At 36.5% G+C, this 25,699-nt stretch overlaps 1 protein-coding gene across 2 annotated transcripts in view; it reads right to left on the bottom strand.

Moving 5' to 3' along the window:
* Positions 1-25,699, bottom strand: part of LOC145678425 (alpha-1-inhibitor 3-like) — a 2,648,409-nt gene that overhangs the window by 343,210 nt on the left and 2,279,500 nt on the right. For both annotated transcript variants that reach the window (XM_081748543.1, XM_081748544.1), the window contains exon 22: positions 8,823-8,977. In XM_081748543.1, coding sequence (XP_081604669.1) covers positions 8,823-8,977 — 155 coding nt within the window. The remainder of the gene's footprint in view (positions 1-8,822; positions 8,978-25,699) is intronic.

The raw sequence follows: 25,699 nt of genomic DNA, 5'->3' as shown, positions 1-25,699 counted from the left end.
AAACTCCACAAATACCAAATGTCTCCTCTTTGCGGATCTTAGGTGTCCCTTTTACGTCAAACGCTACCCCTTTGTATGACGAAGTTTGATCACCACTCTTAACCGAAATCCGTCTCCTGTTGTATTCTCAACGATTTCGCCGTCTCCACTTATTGCATCGTATCCAATTTGTTAATATTTATGTGGTTCCTAAACTGTGGTACAAAGCGCGCATTTACCCATTACCGGAAATCTACGCGAAATCTTTATTTCTGTGGAATGTTTAGCGCGGTTTCTTCTTTCGTCTCCCACGTCCGGCCCTTTACCTTCACCGTTCTATAGGAGATTTATGGCTGGTCAATATACGTATTAAATGTCGCACCTTGTTTATGGCTGACTTCTATACAGCGGTATATAACGCCGAGTCCTTTACACACTAGTGGATCCGTTGTTTTTGGCCAAGTTATGACTTCCATGTCAACCCTCCATTCTTTCTCATCTATGACTGTTGTCCGTCTTACATTCTTTCATTAATACAGTATTGGATCTATGCAGGTGTTGTACTATGCCCTGAGGGCCATACTTAACGTATCTTGTACCATTTACTTGCGTCTTACACTTACGATTCGACTCTCTTACGTATTCCCAACGTTTTCCACAGATTAATTGGTCGCAAGTTTGGGCTAACATCTATGTCCGCGTTTTGCCTTCCTTTTTCAGGTGATTTGGTTTCAAGTGGTTCATCAGTTAATACCCACCCGTATTCGTCTCTTTCAGCTGCATCGTCTCCCTGAAGCTCAGTGCATCATATGTACCGAGGAAAACACGCTGTCCCACCGTTACACTTGTTGCGTCGTTGCTCCAATTATTTGGAATTGCCTCACGACTTAATTAGGTTATATTTGTCGACAAACCCCTACCAGTTCACAATCTCTTACATTTTGTTTCCAGATTTCCGTTTTTCCCACCTACAAAACATCACGCCGTTCTTTTTGTAGTCGTATGCACCATCGTTTATATTCACCGATACGCCCTGTTGATGGACGCTCACACTTATTACGACTTTCTTAAACGCACTCGTTATAAGCTTTTCTCGTCTACGTTGGATAAGCGGTATTTTAGTAGATTTCTAAAAGTAGTACTTTCGTAATCCTCCCTTTCCTGTTCGTTACTGCTAGCTTCCCTTCGGAAGTGCTCTCAATTGTTATGTTAGTCTTAGTATAATTATATGTTTGTGTCTCAGTATTTGTTATAGTGTTTTGTTATGGAGGCAAACGTAGTCTGTAAAATTTCTGTAAAGTCTTGTACAGTCCCATATATGTATAATAAAAACTCAGCAGGTAAGTGGTTAGCGTATTAAACATCTATTCGGCGGAGCCGGGTTCGAATCCCGGCCAGGTTGAAACTTTTTCAAATGTTTCAATTTCAATTTCAATACATACTCAGTGTGGCAAGCAAGATGATCTCTCCTCCAGAAAGAAAAAGGTGTTAGAATGAGGAGAATTGGAGAAAGTCTCTCAATGGAGGTAATAATTTACAAACTTGTTTCCAGCAGTTGTTCTAGATTTGATATTTTCAGCTACTTTCAAGCATTTCCTGATTCATGCGTGGTCAGTATTTTTATTTCTCTAAACATAAAGTATATAAAGAAATAATACATTACACACACAGCAATATTGAGATTAATATATGGTGTTCTTTTGAAAAAAAATGCGAACCATACAGATTCATTTTAGAATGGAGAACTGTTTCGTTAGTCACCACCTTTACAATTTTACCTGCGTAAATACCTGGATCAGGGCTACCAACTGCTATCAGTGCCGAAAAAAGTTACGTGTAAGTTGGGTTGCATCTGTGTAGGCGTTCTCACAACTGCAAATGACCTAGACCCCAAGTAATAGAATTATAAGTCAGGGGTCCAGGTACTTATGTGAGTGACTGTACCTAAGACATTTAGGACACCGTCTAGATAGTACAACCTTGAGAGGTCTCAGAACGAAGGACAAGGTGCTTCCGAGGCCTAAAACACGAGTTTATAAAGGGCTCGAAAGCGTCGCAATCAACACCAATCTTAGTGACGTGCGGAAGAATGTAGCAGGTGCAGAAATTCTACTTGGCACATAAGGCAAAAGTTGGTCATGCGTGGTCGCCGAAATCGTTCCCTGGGGAGGAACAAAATAGTTGTTACCAATCTGAAAAGAACGTTGAGTGCTGTGCACCTGACACTAGGACCAAAATCAAGCTGATAAAAGTTCTTTCGCGTGGGAGGAAAATACGCTGACAGGTCATCTTAGATAACAAACATTATACCATGATTGGTACATGAAAGCATCAGCCGAAAGCGGCGAAGCGAAGTTTGAGTAAGTAAGATGTGTTCTGTGTTGGGCATGCGCGTCTGTAGTTGAAGGTTGTACTCTGTGTGATTGTATGTGTTGACCTAAAGATCTCTGAATAAACGTTCTGCATCGAAATAAACAATAATCATACATAGTACCATTCAAGGCATTCAATAGAAAAGCTTTTGTATATTTGTAACATTAATCACCCTTCGTATAATTTACATAAAGGACACACACTTCAAACATACATAACATCTGTAGTTTGAGAAAAGAAAAATATACTTCTTTATCTCGCTTCCAAAAATCAAGAACGAAAAGATTTTGAAACACAGATTATATTTAGTTCGTTCAATAATGATTGACACTCCCCCCTATAACTGCTGCCAAGTAGCAGTTTGAAATGTTTGTTGATGTATGCATTAAGATAGACTATAGTACTATCAAATCCCACTAAATGGTTTTGTTTCTTTCCGTAGGTAGCACATTGTAGCAGCAGTTGTTCCAACTTGCCAGGACAGTGAAAGGACAGCATGGAAGCAGACACACATGCGCAACGGTGGACAGTCTGGTTTCTCTGGAATGAAGGAGTGAATACTTCAAACATCCACAACACATTATTAGCCGTATATTGGGACACAGCACCAAGTCGCAGATCCGTGTTTCGTTGGGTATCCGAATTCAAAGAAGACAAAGACAGTGCTGCAAAAAACAAAAGCACTGGGCATCCTGCAACTACACGCAGACCAAGCAATGCCGCTCTAGTAAATGATTTGATGATGAAGCACAGGAGAATCACGTTTGATGAACTAGAGAAAGAAACAGGTCTATCACGGGCTTTCCCTCTACACTATCATTCATGAGAATTTCAAACTGCACAAGGTATGTGCACAATGGGTGCCTCATGACCTCACCGTTGCACAGAAACAAAAGCGTGGTGAGATTTGCCATCAGTTGATGCAACAGTACAGTGAAAATTCGACCGAGTTCTATGAGCGTCTGTTCACCGTCGACGAAACTTGGTTTCTCTATGAGACTCCAGAAAAGAAACACCAGTCCATGGAATGGAGGCATACTGGAAGCCCTCGTCCCAAGAAGGCACAGATGGGACTATTCGTGCGGGAAAAAATGACGACCTTTTTCTGGGATCAGCAAGGGATACTGCTGGTGTAATGGCTCCCTCCCAATACGTACACCGACAGTGAGAGCTACTGCAATTCACTGCATAGCCTCCGCCGACAAGGAAACTGGGGCCGTGGTGTTCTTCTCCAACACGACAATGCACGGCCACATGTCATTCGCCAGACAATTTCCACAGTGCATGAACTAGGATTTAGTGTACTGCCGCATCCTCCATATTCGCCGGATCTGGCTCCTAGCGACTATTCTTTATTCGATACAATGAAAGAGGGTATGAGAGGTAAAAAGTTCAGCACAAATGATGAACTCCAATCATTTGTCCGCCAGTGGCAGAGAGATACCCCCAAAGAATGGTTTGCTACACAAATAAGGAAGCTTCCGGAACGTTGGCAAAGGTGCATAGACATTGCCGGGGAATACCTCTAAAATAAAGTGTAATCGTTTGTTCAATAAAAGGTTCCTGTGAAATACTAGCTATTTCTTAACACGAATCTAATACTTATAATATTAAGAATAATAGCATTAATAATATCGTTGTGAACACATGTTAGTTAGAAAGACACGTGTTAGCTAGGGAGACAGTGACTTCCTTGTTGTCTATACGTGTTATCTAAGAAATACAGTGACCTCATTGTTGTAAGGGCAAAGCTTTCTTTAACCAGATGGTTGAACTTTGAGGTCAACTGAGGGGAGATAATCGAATAGAAGCAAGCAGTCAAGACAACAAATGTTTGCTCTGACAACTAGGAGAAAAAATACTCAACAAAAATTTGTATTTAAAAGAAGTAATTGAAATACTAATTCTGTTGCGAAAATAATAACGCAAAAAAAATTAAAAATAGAAAAAAAATAATCTGGGATTTGGGCTCACTACAATATATATATATATATATATATATATATATATATATATATATATATATATATATATATATATATATATATATATATATATATATATATATATATATATTCATGGGTTTGTCTCCGTTACTTATATTACTTCACATGGTTTATGATTTGTCAATAATTTTCCGGAACTGACGGACAATATTACTCGGACACGTAATACGAGTGTGAAGTCGTATTTGGGAATTGAAGATGAAACCCGACGCCAAACCACTCTATGTGAAGGTTGTAGTCACAGCTCTCTCTTTAAGAGCACCTTTACTCTTTAAAAAGGTTGTAGTTCATGTTGCTCATAGGTTACAACTGAAAATTGTATAACATTATTAAAATAATTTCAACTCAACTTTCAACTTTCTTTTTAACTTAAAGAGCACATGCAAGATCACAGGAATGTTTGAAGTGAGGGTCTCTAGTGGTAGACTTATCTTTATGTACTGAAAATATATAAGCGTTACTATCAATTTTTGAATAAAAATGTACATAACATTCCATATTGTTTTGGGATTTACCAAGATTTCAGAAAGTTTGATTAGAATATATATTGTTGAATGCGAACAACAATCACATTATAAAAATACATTAAAGTAGATATCACGAAAGACAATAATTTAAATGTAATCTAAAGCATGCATCGTTGTAACATCTTATAATTCCTTAAATATTATCAATAAAATGCGGTGCTACGAACGCTAGAAGTAGTCTCGATAATTAACTACTGCAGTACAGAGCTAAATATTAAGCGTACTAATCAAGGGGATATAATTCAACTAAATGTCCCATTAAAGAAGAAATATTGTAACCAAGTATCCCGGCTAAGGGCACATAACCGTCGGTCAATCATTAAGTTCACATTTGGCCGCAATCGGAAATCAATTTAGAGGTCTCATAAAAATAATCATTTTTCCTTGTAAGTTGATGAAGTCTTACTAAAAATAAAGAAAAGAAACACCTATGCGTACACCAAGTCAGGTGGTGGTCGATTTACGAACTCAGTATCTCAATAAAGTCAAACTTTCCAAAAGATTGAAGCCAATAACGATGTCCTCAACTTCAGACTCTAAATCAGAATCAATTAACATTAAATTAAAGCATAAAGTTTACTACTTCTTTACGTTATTTCCAACTACGTTACACAACCTTACGAGAGAAAGTGCTACATAAATATTCTCGATATTTTGCCCGAATTTCTAGTTTTTATTTCTTGTCTCTAGAAAAGATTGTTAATACATTTGACAACTCAAAGTTTTAATTACTAATCAATTGTTGTATTGGTTACTTACATATTAACACCATTCTGGATATTGTTATTTGATATTTTAGTTAGCGTCAGGATTTTTAGTTAAAATATCCCCTCTGCATAACTTTTCACTTACTTCACTTTTCTGCTTAAAATATCAGTCATTTATTTTAGTTAGGCATCAGTCATTTATTATTATTTCACGTTGCATTCATGCCATATAATGTGAAGCAGTGATATGCCCGAATTTCTAGTTCATGAATGCTATTCATATGACCACTGATGTTTCCACATCTTGAAATCGTAATTAAATCATTATTAAATCAGGATTGCTATACCCCTCTCCGCCCAATGATTTTTAACGAATTATAGTGATTCTAATGATTCATATTAGTTCATAATGAATCGGAATCGCATGTTATAAAGATTTAAGATGTAAATCTTGTGGTAAGGAAGCTTTAGTATAAGTGGTAGTAGTAGTAGCAGTAGTAGTAGTAGTAGTAGTAATGGTAGTAGGAATAGTAGTAGTAGTAGGAACGGGTTAGAAGCCCCGCAGGGGTTGGTTGGTTTCTGTTCTCGATATAAGTAGTAGTAGTAGTAGTAGTAGCAGTAGTAGTAGCACTAGTAGTAGTAGAAATAGTAGTAGCAGTAGTAGTAGTAGTGACTCTTCCAGTTCCGGTGACAAAGAACTGGGGAGAGCAGGCTATACACAAGCCTTAAATCATTAGTGTACATGTCCCCAATTCACTTTCTCTTGAGGGTTTTTTCTTTTCCTTTTTTTTTTAAACGAAAGATACATATTGAACAGCGTGGAAGATCGGAACGAAGCATAATTTCGTAATATAGGACTAGAGAGCTCACAAAATAATGTGGAGAACTTAATACACCTGTTAGCAGTTACAATTAGTATGCTTCTAATTAGTATGTAAGGGTTTTTGGCATACAATACAATTACTGCTTCTTGTTCGTTAAAGGAGAGTGTCAGTGGGCAATTTGTTACAATTCAGGTGGCATGTGAACATAAAGTCTAGACTAAATAAGAAATCATTGCTATCCCTCAACCACTATACAGAATACTATGCATCGCTCAAATCGATGGCTTTAGGTTCTCTACTAAAAAGAAATATATCTTAAAAGACAGAAAGTATTTCAGCCGTAGAGGTTATCAAATCGAATAGGACAATGAAATTCTGGAAGAAAGAAAAATAAGCATTTCACCGATTTTTTCAATAATGACCCTAGTAGCAAAGTTGGTTGGCCCACCGTTGGGAATTGAGTGGGATTTGGTCAAAACGGTGGGTGATGGTCGGTGCGAGACTAAAGCGGAAAAATTTACGTTGGCCCAACGTTGGTTAAATGTGTAGTTGGGCAACTAACTATTCTCCCGACCTTCACGCAATGATACTAGATTTGACTGTTTTCCCAACCAAGAAATACGTTACTTTAGCGTTGGTTAAGTGTCGGAGAATCGCTGTTTTGGTTGTGAAATGGGTGGGTAATGGTTTGGGTGGGAAATGGTTGCCAAAGTGGCCAAACTTGACGTTGGGCCAACGTTGGTATGTCGCATCGCCCCCATTTTTCCAACGTTGGGCCAACCGATTTTGCTACTAGGGGAAGCACATACAGGATGTATAAGGGAACCAAGAAAATTCTGTCGTTTTTCCTGGAGGTATGTGTTCCATTGGCCCTCACACATTGAGTTGAATACAAATGGAGATAAGGCGAAAGTCAGTTGATGGTGTGGTCTGAGCATACTACCTGGTTGTGGCAGTTCAGTTACACCGTAAACTTGCGTAAGGACAGACTGAACATGGAACCTCCACACGACGTCAGAAGGATGTATATGCTCCATGAGTTCAAACTGGGGTCAAACGCCGTTGTAGCGGAGCGGAAGATACGCCAGGCCTTTGGTGAGTGTGTCGTGATTACGCGGATAGTGTAGCGGTGGATAGTTTAAAGATAGTGACGAAACCTTCAAAGACGCACCACATGCCGAAAGACCAACACATGTACAAAATGAAGACCTTAAGGCAGCAATTGAGGCGAACAGTGACCAGACATGAGAGGAACTGGGACTAGAATTCAGTGTGAGTGGAGAAACTATTCGGCAATTCGGCAGCACTTCCAATTTGGGAAGCATTACAAGTTAGGTCGATGTATCTTACATGATTTGACTCCGGGCCAGAAGGCAACGCGAGCAGATACCTGTTTTTCTTTGCTGTCTCGTCTGAAGAAGGAACCATTTGTGAACAGGGTGTTCACATGTGAAGAGAAGTGAGTCCTATATGAAGCCCCATGCCGCCATCATCATTGGTTAGAATCCATGAACCGGTTCAAAAACAGTCGAAACCAGCACTGCACCAAAAGATTGTTTTCCTGTGTGTTTGGTAGACTGTTCAGTGTTCACGGCATCGTGCATTGGGAACTGCTACCAGCTTGTCAGAGTATCAATGCAACTATGTACTGTCAGCTGTTGAGCTGTGTTAAAGAAAAACTCAAAACTCTGGAGCCAGCAGTTCTGAATTGCAAAGGGGTACTCCTGTTACAGGACAACTCTAAGCCCCACGTGGCTAGGATGACCCTACGCGTTGGTTGGGAAACACTTCCATCCGCTATAGTCCTCGGATATTGCATCTTCCGATTATCACCTGTTCCATTCTTTGGACAATCACCCAGTTCAAATCCCTAGTAGAGGTTCAAAATGCACTTGATACATTCTTCGCTTCACGGCCCACCAAGTTCTACCGCGGTGGAATCCATGGTCTTTCAGAACGTAGGCAGAAAGTCGTCGATTGTGATGGGGACTATTTTTGATTTTCTAGGTACGTCTTAGGTTCGGTGTTCGAAGGCGGTGGGTGAGAAAGCGACATAACTTTCTTGGTTACCTTTATATATATGCGTGAAAGTATATTTCCTTGAAGTACATTAAGTAAGAGTTACCATGTGTAATAGTATTATTGCAATGCTGTATTACCATACTGAAAACATGATCACTATTCCTCGCATTTTTCTCCAGACTGCTAATTTCTCCCTTCTTAATTGATTACCTTAATTAGGAAATGAAAATTGCCCCAGCATGCGCTCATTTATCACAAAATTATTCAGTTCAGTTTGCGTGAACGACGAATGCAAAATTTCCAGATTATAAAATGATATATAAACAACCTATCCTTGAATATTCATGATTTTACAAAACACATTTTAGGAAATTCACATCTTACCTGTGTTGACACAAAACCTCCTTGTGAGTTTCTTTGTTGTGTTATCCAACGAACTGCTTTAAGTGCATTTACCATATGATTCTCTCCACCAAGTGTAACTAATGACAAGACAGCATATGATGTTATTTCAATATTTAGACTAAGGGAGTTTGATCCTGCAAGAGTAATGCCAATTGTAAGTATTTACTGTATCTGCACAAACCAACTGCAAATCATGCACAACAGATGTCTTATTACCTAAGGTTAACCTGTAATAAACCGGTGGAAATGTTTACATAAGTGGACAAGCAAAGAAGGAAATATTACATTTAGCACAAATTCTCAGAAAGTGAAGTGAACTGAAGGACACTTAAATTATTAGCAAATACATAGTTGCCGGAACCTGGGAGCTCAGGCCTCTTCAGCCCCCTCAATATTACCGATGAGGGTCTGAGACCCCCTTCCCCCAATGTGTCAGTTCTGTTTTCGTATTTTTATTTCTTCAAACACTTTTTCAAGACTTAGCTTTTTTTTTTTTTTTTGTTAAAAATGACTATTCAGCTGCATCTTCATTTTCAGAATATAGAATTTAGTTTGTTTACTAAAATAAGTGACGCCAAACAACTATTTTTGTTTCAGAATTTTTATTGAAAGGAGGAAAGAGATTTATATTGGTCTTACGTTTTTTCCCTCCCGTTTCCCGCTTCAATTCTTTACTGGTGACTGATGAGCATTGTCGTCCTGGAGCATCCAAACAGAGAGAGAAAGAGAGACAAAATTGCCGTCGTTTTATTACTATATGTGCGGATGTAAAGGACAAGTATAGTGGACCTTTTTTTCTAGGAATTCTTAAAGCCCTCTGAAATTTCCCCTGCTAGTCCTCAATACACATGGTACTTTATATAGGGGTTTATGACCTCTAGATGCAGAAAATCAACGTTACCTCCGTTCCTTTCTTCTGATTATCTTTCTTTCTATATCTTTTACATATTGGGTTTTGGTCATTTTGTGAAGAAAATGCAATGGGTAGCAACGTACACTCACTTTGTGTTTTCCTTCTAAGATTTCGTGTCGTTTCGGTGTTTTAGTTTATCGGTGGTGTTGCCAGAAAAACGGTGCTATTGTGGTGACTTATTATCGTTTGTTTTCTGGTAGAAGAGGAGTATAAGGTTTAAAGTATGTTAGTTTTATTTATTTATTCACTATTTTCTGGTAAATAGTGTTAATTGCACTTTTAAAAAAATATATCATTTTGTAGTGATAACGAAAAGTGATAAAGTAGACCCTTTTCTACTTTAAGGCGATTAAAGTCCTACCTACGAACTATTATGGGACAAAAGCGGCTCAATACGTTAGCAATTTTAAATTGTCATCAAGAACGTCTGCAGGACTAGATCTTAATCTTATTCCAGACGAATTTATAATGCGCACCAAAATCCGCAGGCAAACCGTTGCTATGAGAAAGAAGTAATTCTGCGTTTGCCCCTACAAACCTGCACCTGGATGGAAGAAAGTGTCAACTGAACTTAAATAAGTTTATTAACAATATTAGAATTTAATGAGAAATTTAAAATTTGGTAGTCACATCTTAATCTTACATTTATTTTAGAAGTTAATATAGGTGCAGAAAGTTCTACTGTATAATTCAAATATTGGCAATGTTTTTACAATGAAACATCTTACCAGACACCTCCATAATATGAACAAACCTTTTTTTGGCCCTCCCTGCAAAAACACGTGTGTTGTTATAGGAGAGAACACTTCCTTTTACGGACATCTGTCATTTCAGGGCAAATAGTAATGCTCCATCGATATCCATTGAGAAATTAACTAAAAGTATTATGTGATAAAAGGTTAAACAGTTTATTGCTTATAGTGAATACTTAGCCATTGTCGTTTCTGAATTGTTGGAACTGTAATGTTGAGTTGAGTTGATTATCATTGAGCATGTCTTTACAGCAGCGCGGCTATATGAGACGTGGACCTACAATTTAAGGTGAAATCCGGTCCACTGTCGTTAAATGCCCTCCCACCGGGAATCGAATTCGGCGCTCTATGCACGAAAGGTAACTCGCTAGCTATTAGACCAGCACGGAGAGCTGCAGCTGCATTGTGACGAGCTGTCAGTAGTTCGTTGCTGCCGCACAGAAACGAGGAACGTAAATAGGGAGAAACCGAATTAAAGCTGAAAGTGGGAGGAAGTTCAGACTGCATAGTGTCTAAATCAGGGGGTGCCCTTAACGTGTGTCCAGAACCTCTACGTTTATGCTCTTTTCACAGTGACGTCACCAGCGAGGAACTTCGAGCTTGTCGTCTGCTTGGCGCGCGAAGATCTGCTAGTAAGACCATAAAACAATTCTTTATTTATTTTGGGTTTTTGATGTGTTGAATTGTATTGCTTACTTTTCTAGTGACAAATTTTTATAGACACATCTTTCTATTGTACGTTTTAGAGTACGTGGACGAATATTATCTAATAGAGAAAAAGTCAGTATCTCGGAAGATTTCTTTACTTGGGCTTGGCTATGCAATATTGCAACTTAGTCTGGTGAGCTTGAGTACATGTGTACATATTTATGCGTATTTGTGCCTTTCCTTTTGGGTAATATAGTGTTTGTTTTTGTGTGTGTGTGTATGTGTGTGTTTATGGGTTAAATAAAAATGCCTTCTTGTGCTGTAGCAACGTGCAAGAATCAATTTAAAAAATAATAGCTGGGTCTAGGTCAAAACTCCCACACTCAAGAAATGTCAAAACGCCCACAGAATCGGTCATAATTCCCACATAAATGGACAAATCTCCCAAATGCACGAACGCCCAAAACTCCCACACGCAAGAAATGTCAAAACGTCCACACAATCGGTCATAACTCCCACACAAACGGACAAATCTCCCAAATGCACAAACGGTCATAACTCCCACAGCCAAAACCCCCACACTCAAGAAATGTTGAAACACCCACAGAATCGGTCATAACTCCCACACAAATGGACAAAACACCTACACATAGCAACTGTCACAATCCCCACATAAATGGACAAAACTCCCACATAAATGGACAAAACTCCCACACAATCGGACAAATCTCCCACATTTTGAAATCATCCTAGTTGCGCGTCTTTTAAGTTTCACACGCTGAAAATAATAAAAAGGAGTCCAAGGGTGTTTTGACCGTTCGTGCATTAGGGATATTTTCCATTTGTGTGGGAATTATGACAGATTGTGTGGGCGTTTTGATATTTCTTGAGTGTGGGAGTTTTATCCATTTGTGTGGCAGTTGTGACAACATCTGCGTATGGGAGTTTTGTCCATTTGTGTGGGAGATTTTCCATTTATGTGGAGATTGTGACCGTTACTATGTATGGGAGTTATGAGCGTTGGGGGCTATGACCGCTTACCTGTGTGGGAATTTTGGCTGTGGGAGTTATGACCGTTCGTGCATTTGGGAGATTTGTCCATTTGTGTGGGAGTTATGACATATTGTGTGGGTGTTTTGACATTTTCTGAGTGTGGGAGTTTTGGCTGTGGGAATTATGACCGTTCGTGGATTTGGGATATTTGTCCATTTGTGTGGGAGTTATGACCGTTTGTGTGGGCATTTTGACATTTCCTGAATGTGGGAGTTTTGACCTGCTCCTTAAAAGATACAGGTATTTTGTACCACAATTTTTTAAGGATCCTCTTCTTACCAACAGTGGTCCACGCATGTAAAACAAAAGATTAAATAAACTTTAAAAACGCGACTTTTTGTAATGTACACTTCTCAGAAGAACATTATTTACGAGATCTTAAATGTGAACTTCTACGTTTGCCGCCAAAGAAAATTCTGAAACCAAATGCAGTTCCCTCAGTCCAACTAGGCATTCAAAGTCCAATTCCATCATAAAATGAAACAAATTATGTTGAAGGTTGTCTTTCAACTGCAAGTGTTCCACATGATAGAATTAGGAATGTACCGATATATCGATAATATCGGCCATTTTCGGGAGTATCGGCAAATGGACACTGATATTTACCGACACATTTTCCGAACTCTTTTGAATTTGTTTAATATTAACAGTAATACTTATATTTCATCGGTTTCTTTTAGACATATAGTTGATCTACATTATTATCGACTGTACAATCGATTTCTTCATGCGTACGCCTTTGATTTGCACTACTCGTACTCAACGGACATTTTTAGTCTCTCGATGCCAAAATAGTGGTGAAGAAAAGCCAAACGTCCTCAGTCAGGATCATGGGAGCCCGAAGAAAATTTTCTAAAATAGCCCGTTTAACGATTTCAAAGTAAAATAAAGAAAGTTTATTTTTCTTATTCATTTTCATAAATTTCTATGTATACATGAAGTTCATGATTTAAAATGTTATTTTCGATATATTTTCTGCTTATTGGTCCTCTGTAGATATTTGAGTTGGAAATCAGAGTAACACTCCGGGACTTCCTGTAGGTAGAACGTGTAGGGCTATTGCCCCACGCCTTGCACCACAGAATGGAAGGGTTAGACCATTAGAGAAAAGTAGCAGGCTTACTATTTCTAATTCATTGTTGAGATTAGTGTTGTCCACGAGACGAGAAGCATCTAAAAACATGGCAGTTCTCGTCTCGTTTTCGCGCAAGACTCGAAATTTCACGAGTTTCATTGGCAACTCCCAAGTATTGGACCTTAAACACTGATTTAGTGTTACACGGTGCATAGTTTTTTTGAAAAAGGGAACTATAAATTGATAAAGTGATTGTAATAACATAATGAAGGCCACTTATTTATAAACATTTAAAGATACAAGTCATTACACAATATACTCCAATAATAAATATGGTTTTATGTTGTTACATCTCACCCTTCGTGGATCCCTAGTGACTCGGAAGGATTCTGGTAATATCTAGATGAAATTAAGAATACAGTAAAGCCTCGTTAACACGAATTCCAAGGGACTGAAAAATCCGGAGTTCGTGTTAAAACAATTCGTGTTAACCGGGGACTTAAATTTTATTATTCGAATACATTTTCTCAATACATACGCACTACAGTATACAGACTATACATACCACTACAGTATATTATGTATGTCATAGAAAACACTAGAGATGGTATCGAGACAAGACTGAGTATTGTCTCGGTTCCAAATTAGAGACGAGACCAAGACTCTTCTCCGTCTTGATACCATCCACAGAATTGTATCGAGACGAGGCTGAGAGTTTCGGTCTCGTCTCGATTTTGAAAAGCACAGCTCGGTCTCAAATTCGAATTAAGATCGGGATCGAGACTAGCTTCGGTCTCGGTACTGTCCTCTGAAAAGTGAAAACACTACAGTAAGCTTTGGAGTTACAGGAGAGAGATGTTTTGTCTCGAGCTGTCGCCAGCAGCTCGTCTGCCAAGGTCCTGCATGTTCAGCGCTTGACGGAGGAAAGAATCAACACCACATAAGAGAGGAAAGATACCTGTTTCTGGTTTTTCTCTTATTTATAAGGCAATTTTCGTCTGTATAAATACTGTATGACAAAAACTGATCTGGAGTGAAATCTGAAATAAGAAAAATGATATGAAAAAAAAAAAGGTTGAAAGTTCGTGTTAAATGAAAACCTTTACTGACTCAAGGGACTAAAAATTAGTTCGTAATTCGTGCTAACCGAAATTCGTGTTAACCGATAGAACTTCCTATAAGATAACGTACAGCGATGGCGGGACCGAAATTTTGTTCGTCCTAACCGAGTGTTCGCCTTAAGCGAGTTCGTGTTAACGAGGTTATACTGTATAATCAGGGTATAAATTTTGCATATAAATTTATATAAACGTAGAAAACTTCGAAACGAGACTCAAAAAGCTTTTTCCGAAAATCGAGTCTCTACAAGACGAGAAACTCGTCTCGACTGGTGAGTAACACTAATTAGCATACAAAGTATTTTAACAAATACATTTCTCCGGACTGTGTACTATTAATGTCACGAAGCGCAATCATAACATCAACAATGGGTATCTATATATATAAAAGAGAACGTACAAATCCTTTGTCCGCTCATCACGCTAATACGGCTGAACCAATTTCTTTCATTTTTGGGAGGTTATTAGGATTTGGACCCTAGATGGTTTTTATTTATTTATTTATTTATTTATTTATTTATGCCTTCAACAGAGTAAATAACTCCAATTAAAGAAGGCTTACAAATACTGCTTACACAAATTAGATATATATCAATAAGCGATACAGTAAAATAATATACATACAAAACTAAATAATGTAATTAAATGTACATAATACAATTAAATAACACACTATTAATTACATGCATAGTAAAAAAATAAAACACAATAAAACAAAAAATGAAACCAGTCAAAAGAAGTAATCTAAATAAATCCTACGTACATACAAAAATCTCAATTCCAGTATAAAAATAATGTTCATCTAGAAGAACTCATGTTTTATTAATACCATATTAATAATGACGAATGTATAATATTGTTAAAATTCAAATTTGACGAGGATACTTATATAATATTCATATTTAGCTATTTGAATTTTCAATTACAGATTTTATGATTTTTATAAATGTTGTCAATGGAACTCCTAAATCCACAACTAGATTTTTTGCTGACAGGTCATTATATAATTTACACAAACGTACTAAAGGAGAGTTCTTGAATTTTTCAGTTCTAGGAATATCATATTTAAATAAATTTCTGTTCCTGTTTCTAATTCCAACAGCATTAAATGAAATGTTTTCCAAAAATTCTGAAACATCTATCTTATAATTTACAATTTTATACAACAAAATTTGCTGGTGTATTACACTCCTATCCTCAAGGCTGATATATTGAAATTCAGATAATAAATTGGAGTATGAAATCCTTAATCTTAGTGCAGACAGATGATATTTCTTAAAGTACAGAAATTGTAAAAATTTCTTTTGAATCATTTCTAATTTACTTGAATTTAACTTACAAGATGTAAACCACACAGATGAACCATACTCCAACTTACTTCTAACTAATGTGTTATATAGTAATTTGAAGCTGTTAATATCATTTAAATCAAGGGCATTCCTAATTATGAAACCTAACTTTCTATAAGCTTGATTTCTTACTTCATTTATATGAGCCTTGAAGGTCAAACAATCATCCATTACCACACCCAAATCTTTACACGTATTCACTCTATTTAGCTGTTGTCTGTTTATTGTGTAGCATGTATTATATGAGCGTTTTGTTGTTGAAAATATCATATATAAACACTTTTTAATATTAAACTGCAAATAATTTTCAACTGACCATTTATAAAGTGAATCTATGTCATTTTGCATAGCAATAATATCAGCGTTACCTTTAATTTCTCCATATAATTTTATATCGTCTGCATACATAATGCATTTTGCAAATTTGACCCTTGATGGTAAATCATTAACATAAATCAAAAACAATAATGGGCCTAGATTTGAACCTTGTGGTACTCCTGAAGTTGCCACAAATTCAGCAGATTCAAAATTATTGTAAACTATATATTGAGTACGATTTACTAAATAAGATTTTAATAGAGACAGGAACTGATTTGACAAACCCATATTAGATAACTTTAACAATAAAATTGAATGATTGACTTTATCGAAAGCTTTGGAAAAATCAAAATATATGGAATGTACAATTGATCTTCTATGTAATACAGAGTATATATATTGCGTATATGTTATTAAGTTGGAAATAGTTGACCTTCCTGGGAAGAAGCCATGCTGTCTAATATCAATATATGGTTTTACATGAGCAAGAATACGATTATATAAAATGTGTTCTAATAATTTAGATGGAGCACATAAAATTGCAACTGGTCTATAGTTTTCAATCTTACTAGCGTCTCCTGATTATCATATCACTTTAATTTTTAATTACCAGTGTCTTGAGATAATTGACCATTCAAGTGTCCATACGTACAAATCCTTTGTTATTAGTTCATCATAGGTAAAAATAAACGTATTTATATGCAACCCGCATGACCGTGTCACTCGGCGGGTTAACATAAATGACAGGCGCTATAATGTTAACATTTACTGCAATTTGAAAGCGAAAAAGTAAAAATTATCTAAGTAACAAAGTTTATTGCGTTCCGGGGTGACCGCAGCGAAGCGGGTCACTCGGCGGGTTAACATAAATGACAGGCGCTATAATGTTAACATTTACTGCAATTTGAAAGCGAAAAAGTAAAAATTATCTAAGTAACAAAGTTTATTGCGTTCCGGGGTGACCGCAGCGAAGCGGGGTGAACGCTGCTAGTATTAAATACGTATAATCTGTCGTGGATAGATCGACGTGACGTTTAACACGTCTGGGTTTCGTTTAACATTCACGTGGAGCAGATATGAATTGGCAATTTTCAACATTAAAGATGAGTGCCGTATATTGAACAAAATAAAATGCTAGGCATTAAAGGGCTTCGATAATTTATTATTATTATTATTATTATTATTATTATTATTATTATTATTATTATTATTATTATTAGCCACTGTTTTAAATATTTATTGAGATATTCCTATCAGTAATTACAAAGTAATATATTCATGCCGGGTGTGGAACTCACCTTATCATTGGTTCCGCGATTACTTTAACTCCAGGGCCCGGAAATTTAGAGATTTCCCTGGTAAAACACATATTTACCTGCAACTTTGCATAAATACATTCACAGTAACATTTCAGATATAAATAAATTTGAAATGTAATTATAATTCAGGAATTATCTATCTCAGCAAAAAATAAATAAATGGCCATGCAATATAGGTACATCGTTAATTTTTTACAATATAAATTGTATTAAGAAAATGTTCTATTAAGTACTGGCTTATTTATTTATTTATTTATTTATTTATTTATTTATTTATTTATTTATTTATTCGTAGTTTGTGTCTAGGACAATATTGCGACAGCAAAAATTTTATGCACGAAGAAAGAAAGAAAGATATGTTCTGCCTGCTTCGTACACTTCTTTACCGGTACCTGCTTGCTTCTCCTAGCTTGTGACGCTTGTGACGAAACGAAGAGCGAAGCGTCCGCTTATAGCCCAACCTTTCATTTTAGTAACCTTGGTCTAAATCCAGTGGTTTTCAACCAACTAACCCTACATCTAACAAATCCCTTGTTCTTATTTACAATACTTGAGCCCTCCAATGTTTTCTTCATTTTGGCGCCTTTGAGCACAAGAAACTCCGTTACTTATCGTTTTCTTACTAGTTGATGTAGAACTACCGTGACTGCAGATTGTATTCTCATATTTCGATACCTATTCTCCATTGTGTACTATATATATATATATATATATATATATATAGTGTATATATACCTATCTATCTACATATATAGATAGATATAGATATACATCGCTTGCAGAAGACCTGGAAGGCCTGAAAAGACGGAAAATAAATTTTTTAAAGCTCCATAGTTTGAGAACTGTGAAATGTGTCGTAATCGGGTTAACAAATTACGCAGCAATATTACACAATTTATCTAAATATCCATGTTTCAGAAATGTACAGTAAAGGAGAAACGTATTGTATAAAAGAAGTTGGGGTACGGAGAGATACGTTTAAGTACTAATTAATTATAAGTAACAATAACCAATATAACGTTTTCCTTTCATGCAACAGTTAGAACTATTTTCTTGAGTTATGTAGCTACACAGAACATATTTGAACTTAAAATATAAATTTTCCATAATAAAGTGAAATCCAATTTCGATATTAAAGTATAAATTAGTAAAGTTTCTAAGAATATGTTTATTAACTTGTTTTGTTTAAGAACAATAAATACGACATATCTTAGATTCCGATAACCATTTCTACCTGCAAATACGTAATTGTTTCATAAGAACTAATTATGTAGTTTATTGACCATTAGATGGTATAAAGGCATTGAGAAACCAAACGAAAATTCAATTGGTGGAGAATTAAAGCTTGGTCTCTTATCTAACGACAGTTGCTCGATCGCTTAGGCATTTTAGACCAGTGGCAACACCAGACAAGCAAGTGTGGGCGAAAGCCCTCTAGTCGCTAGGAATGCTCCTTGACTGTTTCTCCAAGTATTTTCTCTTCTAATCTAAGTCAAGTAGTATAAAACTATCCATATTGGTACACCAGAAAACCTACTTCCCCAGAAATGTCTCTGTCTCTCCACTTATCCTCCAAGATATTAAAGCTGGCGTCGCCACTGCTTTCGACATAATTATTTTTCTAATGCTGCTGCATGTCTTTAAGAGGAAACGAAAACAACAACTAGAATTTAAATCATTAATTTCCATTTGACTATCTGCAGATATAAAACATTGGTGGAAGAGCAAAGGTTTCTAGATTAGGAATGGAAAGCAACTTGGATCTTCCACTTTCATGAGAGTTATCAGAATAACTATCAGAATCTATCTGAAATACAGTATATATATACAGAATCTATCTGGAATGTACAGGGTGTCAATGAACAATACCAACAAACTGTAAGAGGTGATTCCTAGCACCAAAATAAGAGAAAAAGTTCATATCGACCTATGGCGAAAAGTTCGTAGTTCCAGAGCTAGGGCTGTCCAAAATCGCGAAAAAGCTAAATTTCAACAGGCCCTATTTCAAATTCCAGAAACTGAGGATGGTGGTTCTTATCAACGTAAAGGAAGCCAGCATACACAATCCTAAAGTGCATATTTCATCAAGTGTCAATAGGTGTAGAGGGTATTCATTACAGGGTGTAATTATCAGATATGTTTTCAATAGAGTTTTCAGATATACCGTGATTTCAAGAAGGATCCAATGTAGGCAGGAGGTAAACCTTGACAACAATTGACATCCAATGCTTCGGATGGCAGGCGGACGTGTTAAGAACCGGCAGCTCCATGTTTCTTTGTGTTTGGAATAACATGTGATGATATGTATTTCGTCATTGTATGTTTCCTGATTTCTTCACTTATAAGAGTGAATGGAAACGTCGCTCCATGCGTTTCCCCGAGTACGAGAAACCCTGCTGCTGACGAACTTTAACACTTCCAACATCGCGCCAAAGGATTCCGTGTTCACTGCTATCAAGGCTTATCGTTTGCCTACTATGGACCAATCATAAAGTCAGAGCATATTTCAAAATTCGGTTGATGGCATCTCTGGGAATTTCACCCTGCAGGGAATAATCTGTACACCCATTGAACATTAAGAAAATATACATTTTTGGATTGCGTATGCGTGACTTCCTTTATGCCGATAAGGCCACCATTCGCAGTCTCTCGAATTCGAAATAGCTCCTCTTGAAATTTGGCTTTTTTTTCAATTTTGGACAGCCAAACTATACACTTTTCGCCATAGGTCCATATGAACTTTTTGTCTTATTTTGATGCGAGGAATCACCTTTTAAAGTTTGTCGGTATAGTTCATTAACACCCTGTAGATTTATGAAATGGTCCGGACAATGGCTGGATCGTGTTCAACGTCGACAACGGTGTTTTACATCATATTCCACCCACAGAATGTGTTATTGCTGACATGGTGATCAATGGTGAAAGTTATTCTTTCAGGCGAGGTGTAACTATCAATGTAGAACGTTACAGTACTAAACTCCATGAAATGCGTCACAAATTCGTCCACGAACATCCCGCGACGGTCAACTAACATGCTATTCTCATGTTGCACGACAATATTGACGAGCAAAGAACGTCATAAACTTTCCATGAGCTCCAATGTGAAATCTTGGTCATTCTTGGCAGGGAAGACCTTCTCTGATAATTGGGCAGCAGATACTTTATTCACACTAACCACGTATAAACGTTGTTCATTAGCTGTAACATTGAACTATTAAACCAATTTAATAAACGCGTAATATTTAGGCGGACGAGAGATCGTTTGGAAAGCCGAGCTCCCATTTGTCCTAGCCCCAGCTCCAGTGGGTACACCCGTGCTTGTCCTTTATAAACTTCTAACACAATAATGCTGGAAATTATTTGTCGAATTCATTAAACTATTCTGATGTTATTTCAAAAGGATTTGTTAGGTGTAAAGAGGCAAAAATTAGGAAGTTTCACGCAATGCCTTGAAGCGCCGTCGAAAAATTTATTTTTTCTGGTAATTTAGTGGTAATAGGATGGGTTAAGCTTGGCGCGTTTCTGGTATCAGATTTCCGATTTTTTGTAATCAGATTTAGTAATCTTTTGTTCTCTTTTATGACCCATGTTTTACAACCCCCAATGCAATATGGTAGAGGTTACACACGAAAGGTTATGACTACTTTTTTTTAACACCTTACACGCAACCCTATTTAACATAGAAGAAATGACACACAATATAAACTATTTAGCCTACATAAAAGGCTATGAGTACATGATGAATTTCGCAGCCCTTATTTAACATACCAGAAATTACACAGAGTCTAGGCTACTACATATTTTCAAGCCCCTATTTAACATAGCAAGGAGTTTATCAATGATATGCAGTGCTACAAGTACCCCGTAGAACTCGTTCTCTTTTATGACCCTACTGAACATATCAGGAATTAGTAGAGTTTACACAAGAAAGGCTATTTCAGCGTAAGGCCTGTGAAAATGAATTAAGCATATTTTTCACCACTCCTTGGTAAAAGTGTATAAGAATATTTGCAACCCTTATCTATATATATAAAAGAGAACGCACAAATCCTTTGTGAACTCATCACGCTAATACGGCTGAACCAATTTCTTTCATTTTTTGGGGGTTATTAGGATTTGGACCCTAGATGGTTTTTATCATATCACTTTAATTTTTAATTACCAGTGTCTTGAGATAATTGACCATTCAAGTGTCCATACGTACAAATCCTTTGTTATTAGTTCATCATAGGTAAAAATAAACGTATTTATATGCAACCCGCATGACCATGTGACTCGGCGGGTTAACATAAATGACAGGCGCTATAATTTTAACATTTACTGCAATTTGAAAGCGAAAAAGTAAAAATTATCTAAGTAACAAAGTTTATTGCGTTCCGGGGTGACCGCAGCGAAGCGGGGTGAACGCTGCTAGTGTAACATACACGAGAAGGGCTATAACTACCTTTCAAACCCTCACATACAGAAAGGTAGTAAAAATGGAAAACCATATTTTCAAACCGTATTTACCACTAGGAATCTAGGCTAGAGTACAAGCACATTTACAACCCCTATTAAATATACTGCAGAGTCTACGAACCCACATAGTAGACCAGTGCACGATAGCAGAGCTAGTATAAAAGGCTATGAAACAGACATATATTGAGATAAGGGCATTGAATAGTACCTTGAGGTCGAAGGTCATTATTTAACCATATATAACTCGTAAACACTACATTAAGTACTGTATACCACAAAAGTTATGATCTCGAGATCACACTTTTTTCACAGAAGTGAATGTGGCTTTACTAAGAAAGGCTATGACTATTTTTAATCCTGTATTTTATTATAACCGAAATTCCACAGCAACCCAATAAAAGACTATCTCTACCTTTCAACTCCTTACATACAGAAATTAGAACATATTTGATGAGCTTGAGGTCAAAGGTCAAACATTTACCCATGTATAACTCGTAAACGGTACAACATACAGGGTTTGTCCGGAAAGTACTAGACACGGCCGGATCTTGACTTCTGCGAACTATGCATTCGCAGGAGGCGCCAGGTGAAGGGGGAAGCTTCTGGTTTTGCCGCTTATTGTAAAAGGGAAGGAATCAAGCAAAAATATATCGAAGAATATTATGCCCATGGAGGCATACGGTTGAATTATGATAACATTAGGATGAGCCCGGGATTGTGGCAATGTGCGAAACTATACCGCAATTCATTGTATGGAAAATGGGGACAACGCACAGACATGTCACAGATTGTAATCACTAGTGATGAGGTAACGTTTCTTTGGTAGTTAACCAGGGCAAGGTATGAAATTCAAAGTGTGGTCCCAATAGATTATGACCATCTGATTATCAGTCACAGAGACATTGAAAGTGAAAACGTGCCGTTAGAGTTTTCCAACGTAATGCTAGCCAATTTTATTACTTCGTGGGCTAGACTTCGACTGTACGAACTACTGATAAGTGTAGGACCAGACAGAACAATTTACTGACGCTGACAGCATCATGCACCTATAGAAAAAGGATTAGGAACATTTGTTACCGCTCGGAAACTATTTGGGTGATCTCACAAATGAAATACCTCAAGGTTAGGAGTTTACAACCTTTATCGGTTTACGCGTCAAAAATTATGCTATGAGGCTAACAAATGCCCAAGGGGATGTTTGGCACATATTCAAATTAGGGGATAACAGTAAATGATAGGACCTCTCAGAAAATTAACTTTGAGACTTTCTATAAATTAGTGTCTGGACAGTTAGACCACTTAGACCACCACAGTTAGACATTTAGTTAGTCCACTGAAATAGAAAATTCAAATAGCATCGTGCGTAGAGCTGGGTTCCGTATCTTTAGCTATAGAGAGACAAAGACACACCATGAGGTCAACAAAAAAGGCAAATGTATTAACGAACATGACGTGACTGACAATGAACCTATACGAAAACGTGCAAGTGTACCTTACGGTTATAGGCCGACAAACGAGTAAGTGTGACTTGTATGAATGTTTCATTTCGTTTTCGTGCTGTGAACATCCTAAAATGTATTTATTTTTAATTTATTCCTTATTTATTCATAACTTATTTTTAATTTATTTCTAATTTATTTATAACCATCTGGTTTGCTGTGCAAACTTAGAAAAATAGTAGATTGTGAACATATTAAAATTTTTACGGAAGCTCATTTAATTTATTGGATCGTATGCATAGCATACTCATTTTTTAAACTAGTCATTTCAAGCTTTAATATTCTTATAACCCAGTGAGTGTGTGTATATAAAGCAAATGCTTTATTTTATGCATTCATTTGAGTACCAGATGTTAATGTTTCAACATCCCTCTACTATTTTAATTGCTAGTCCCTCAAGGACTGGTGAAATATGTTTTGTAAATCGTTTACTTAATGAACATGATCAAATGTTTAGTATAAAATTTAATGATATTAATTGGAATTATGGTGCAGTAATACCAAAATTGGATGAAAATGCAAAAATACGTATTGTAGAGGGAATACCTGACTTGAATAATTTTGAAACTAAAGAAAATTCTTTATTAATACGTGATGATTTAATGTCAGTATGCAATGGTGATGTTACTAATTTATTTACAAAGTATGCACATCATAAAAAGTTAACTGTAATATTTAATATTCGAAATTTATTTTCAAAAGGAAAACATGCACGTAATATTAGTTTAAATGCACATTATATTATAGTTTATAAAAATCCTCGTGATAAATTACAAATACAACATTAAGCTAGGCAAATTATGCCTCGTTACAGTAAACAAATTGTGAATGTGTTCGAAGAAGTAACACGCGAGCCTCACATTTGTTTATTACTTGACACAGGAAACAAACGATGCTTTGCCAACATGTACAAATATTTTCCAATTGAAATCATATATGTGTACGCTAACGTAAAACACATGCATATATAAATTTTTGTTTAGTCTGCATCAAGATGTTGAAGGTGAAACAGCACTACAACACGCTCCGTGCTCTGTGCAAATGCAAGAGTACAAAACGAAAACGAATTTGACAAAATGCTTCAGGGGATTTAATAAGAACAATTTCTCAAGTAGCTAAGAACACAATAAAAGGAAAGATCCTTTTAGATTCTCGTCAAAAGCAACGTTTACTTAGACATAAAAAGATCTTAAATGCTCTAACTCAGCAGCGTATCGCATTGAAGAAAAAGAAGTTGTTACTACAAGAGGTGGTGCGCTTCTACCGTTAATCTTGGGACCACTTCTTGCAAAACAGTAGGAAGTAGTATTTTTGGTCGTTAAGTATGTCAGAATTACATAAATTATTTTAGTAGCTGAAAATGCTGTACATGAAGTTCAATCCAATCTTAAATCCATAGATTCACATCAATCACGTTTAGATTAAGAAATGATTAACACTTTAAAACGTCGTAATCTTAGTGTACAAGAATTGGAAATTATATCAACAAGCTTTGCATCGTTATTTACAGTATACTTCATCTTCACATAAACCTATTACTTTACTTGTCATTCGAGAAGAAGAAGAAGAAGAAGAAAAATCCTCTCATTAACTTTCAAACATTAAAACAATACGTCTATTTTACCATATGTATCAGACTTTTACTATCTGTATCGAAAACTCCTCGTAGGAAAACAGATCTATTATTAAAACATTTGACAAGTTCTGATAAAATTCAATGGTATAGAACGCATCTAAGGGAAAACAATACCAGGTTCAGATATAATAGATTAAGTAAATGACGTTGTTCGTACAAGAAAATAATCAGGAAATGCTATAGGCATTCATGAGTTTAAAAATTATTAAGAAGATCTTAGTGTTCCTAAAGAATGTATTTTTACACCTATTAGCACACCAGCATAAAAAGTGAATAGTGGTACTAGTAGTACTTGTAAACAATATACTCGTATAGTAAGACAATTACCTAGTCCTTCAGTAGTAGCTAATTTATTTAAACATTGGAAAGAATATACACGCTGTTTCAAAAGCAATATACTATTTCTAATACATATATTTATTAAATTTTAGGACATACAAATATGAAATTGTACACACATATTTAAGAACCTTTCGAGTTCAAATTACAGCTTAAAGTTCAAATTACAGATGTTCAATATGTTCTCCATCAGCGACTCAAATTACTCTCATACTCGGGCAAGAATATCTTGCATCAATGATACGGTTCTTCAACTCTTCCAGGTCCTGTGGGGTAAATAACGACAGCTTACAAGCAGAATTCATGGGTTTCAAATCCGGTGGAAGTGGAAGCCAGCTGAGACATGCTAAGTCGCCAGCTCTTTGATGACCAATCCAAC

This window comes from Thermobia domestica, chromosome 2, assembly GCF_964235325.1.
Source record: "Thermobia domestica chromosome 2, izTheDome1.hap1.1, whole genome shotgun sequence".
Classification (NCBI taxonomy): Eukaryota; Metazoa; Arthropoda; class Insecta; order Zygentoma; family Lepismatidae; genus Thermobia; species Thermobia domestica.
Note: the sequence above shows the minus strand (reverse complement) of the source record. Positions and strands in the feature narration are given on the sequence as shown.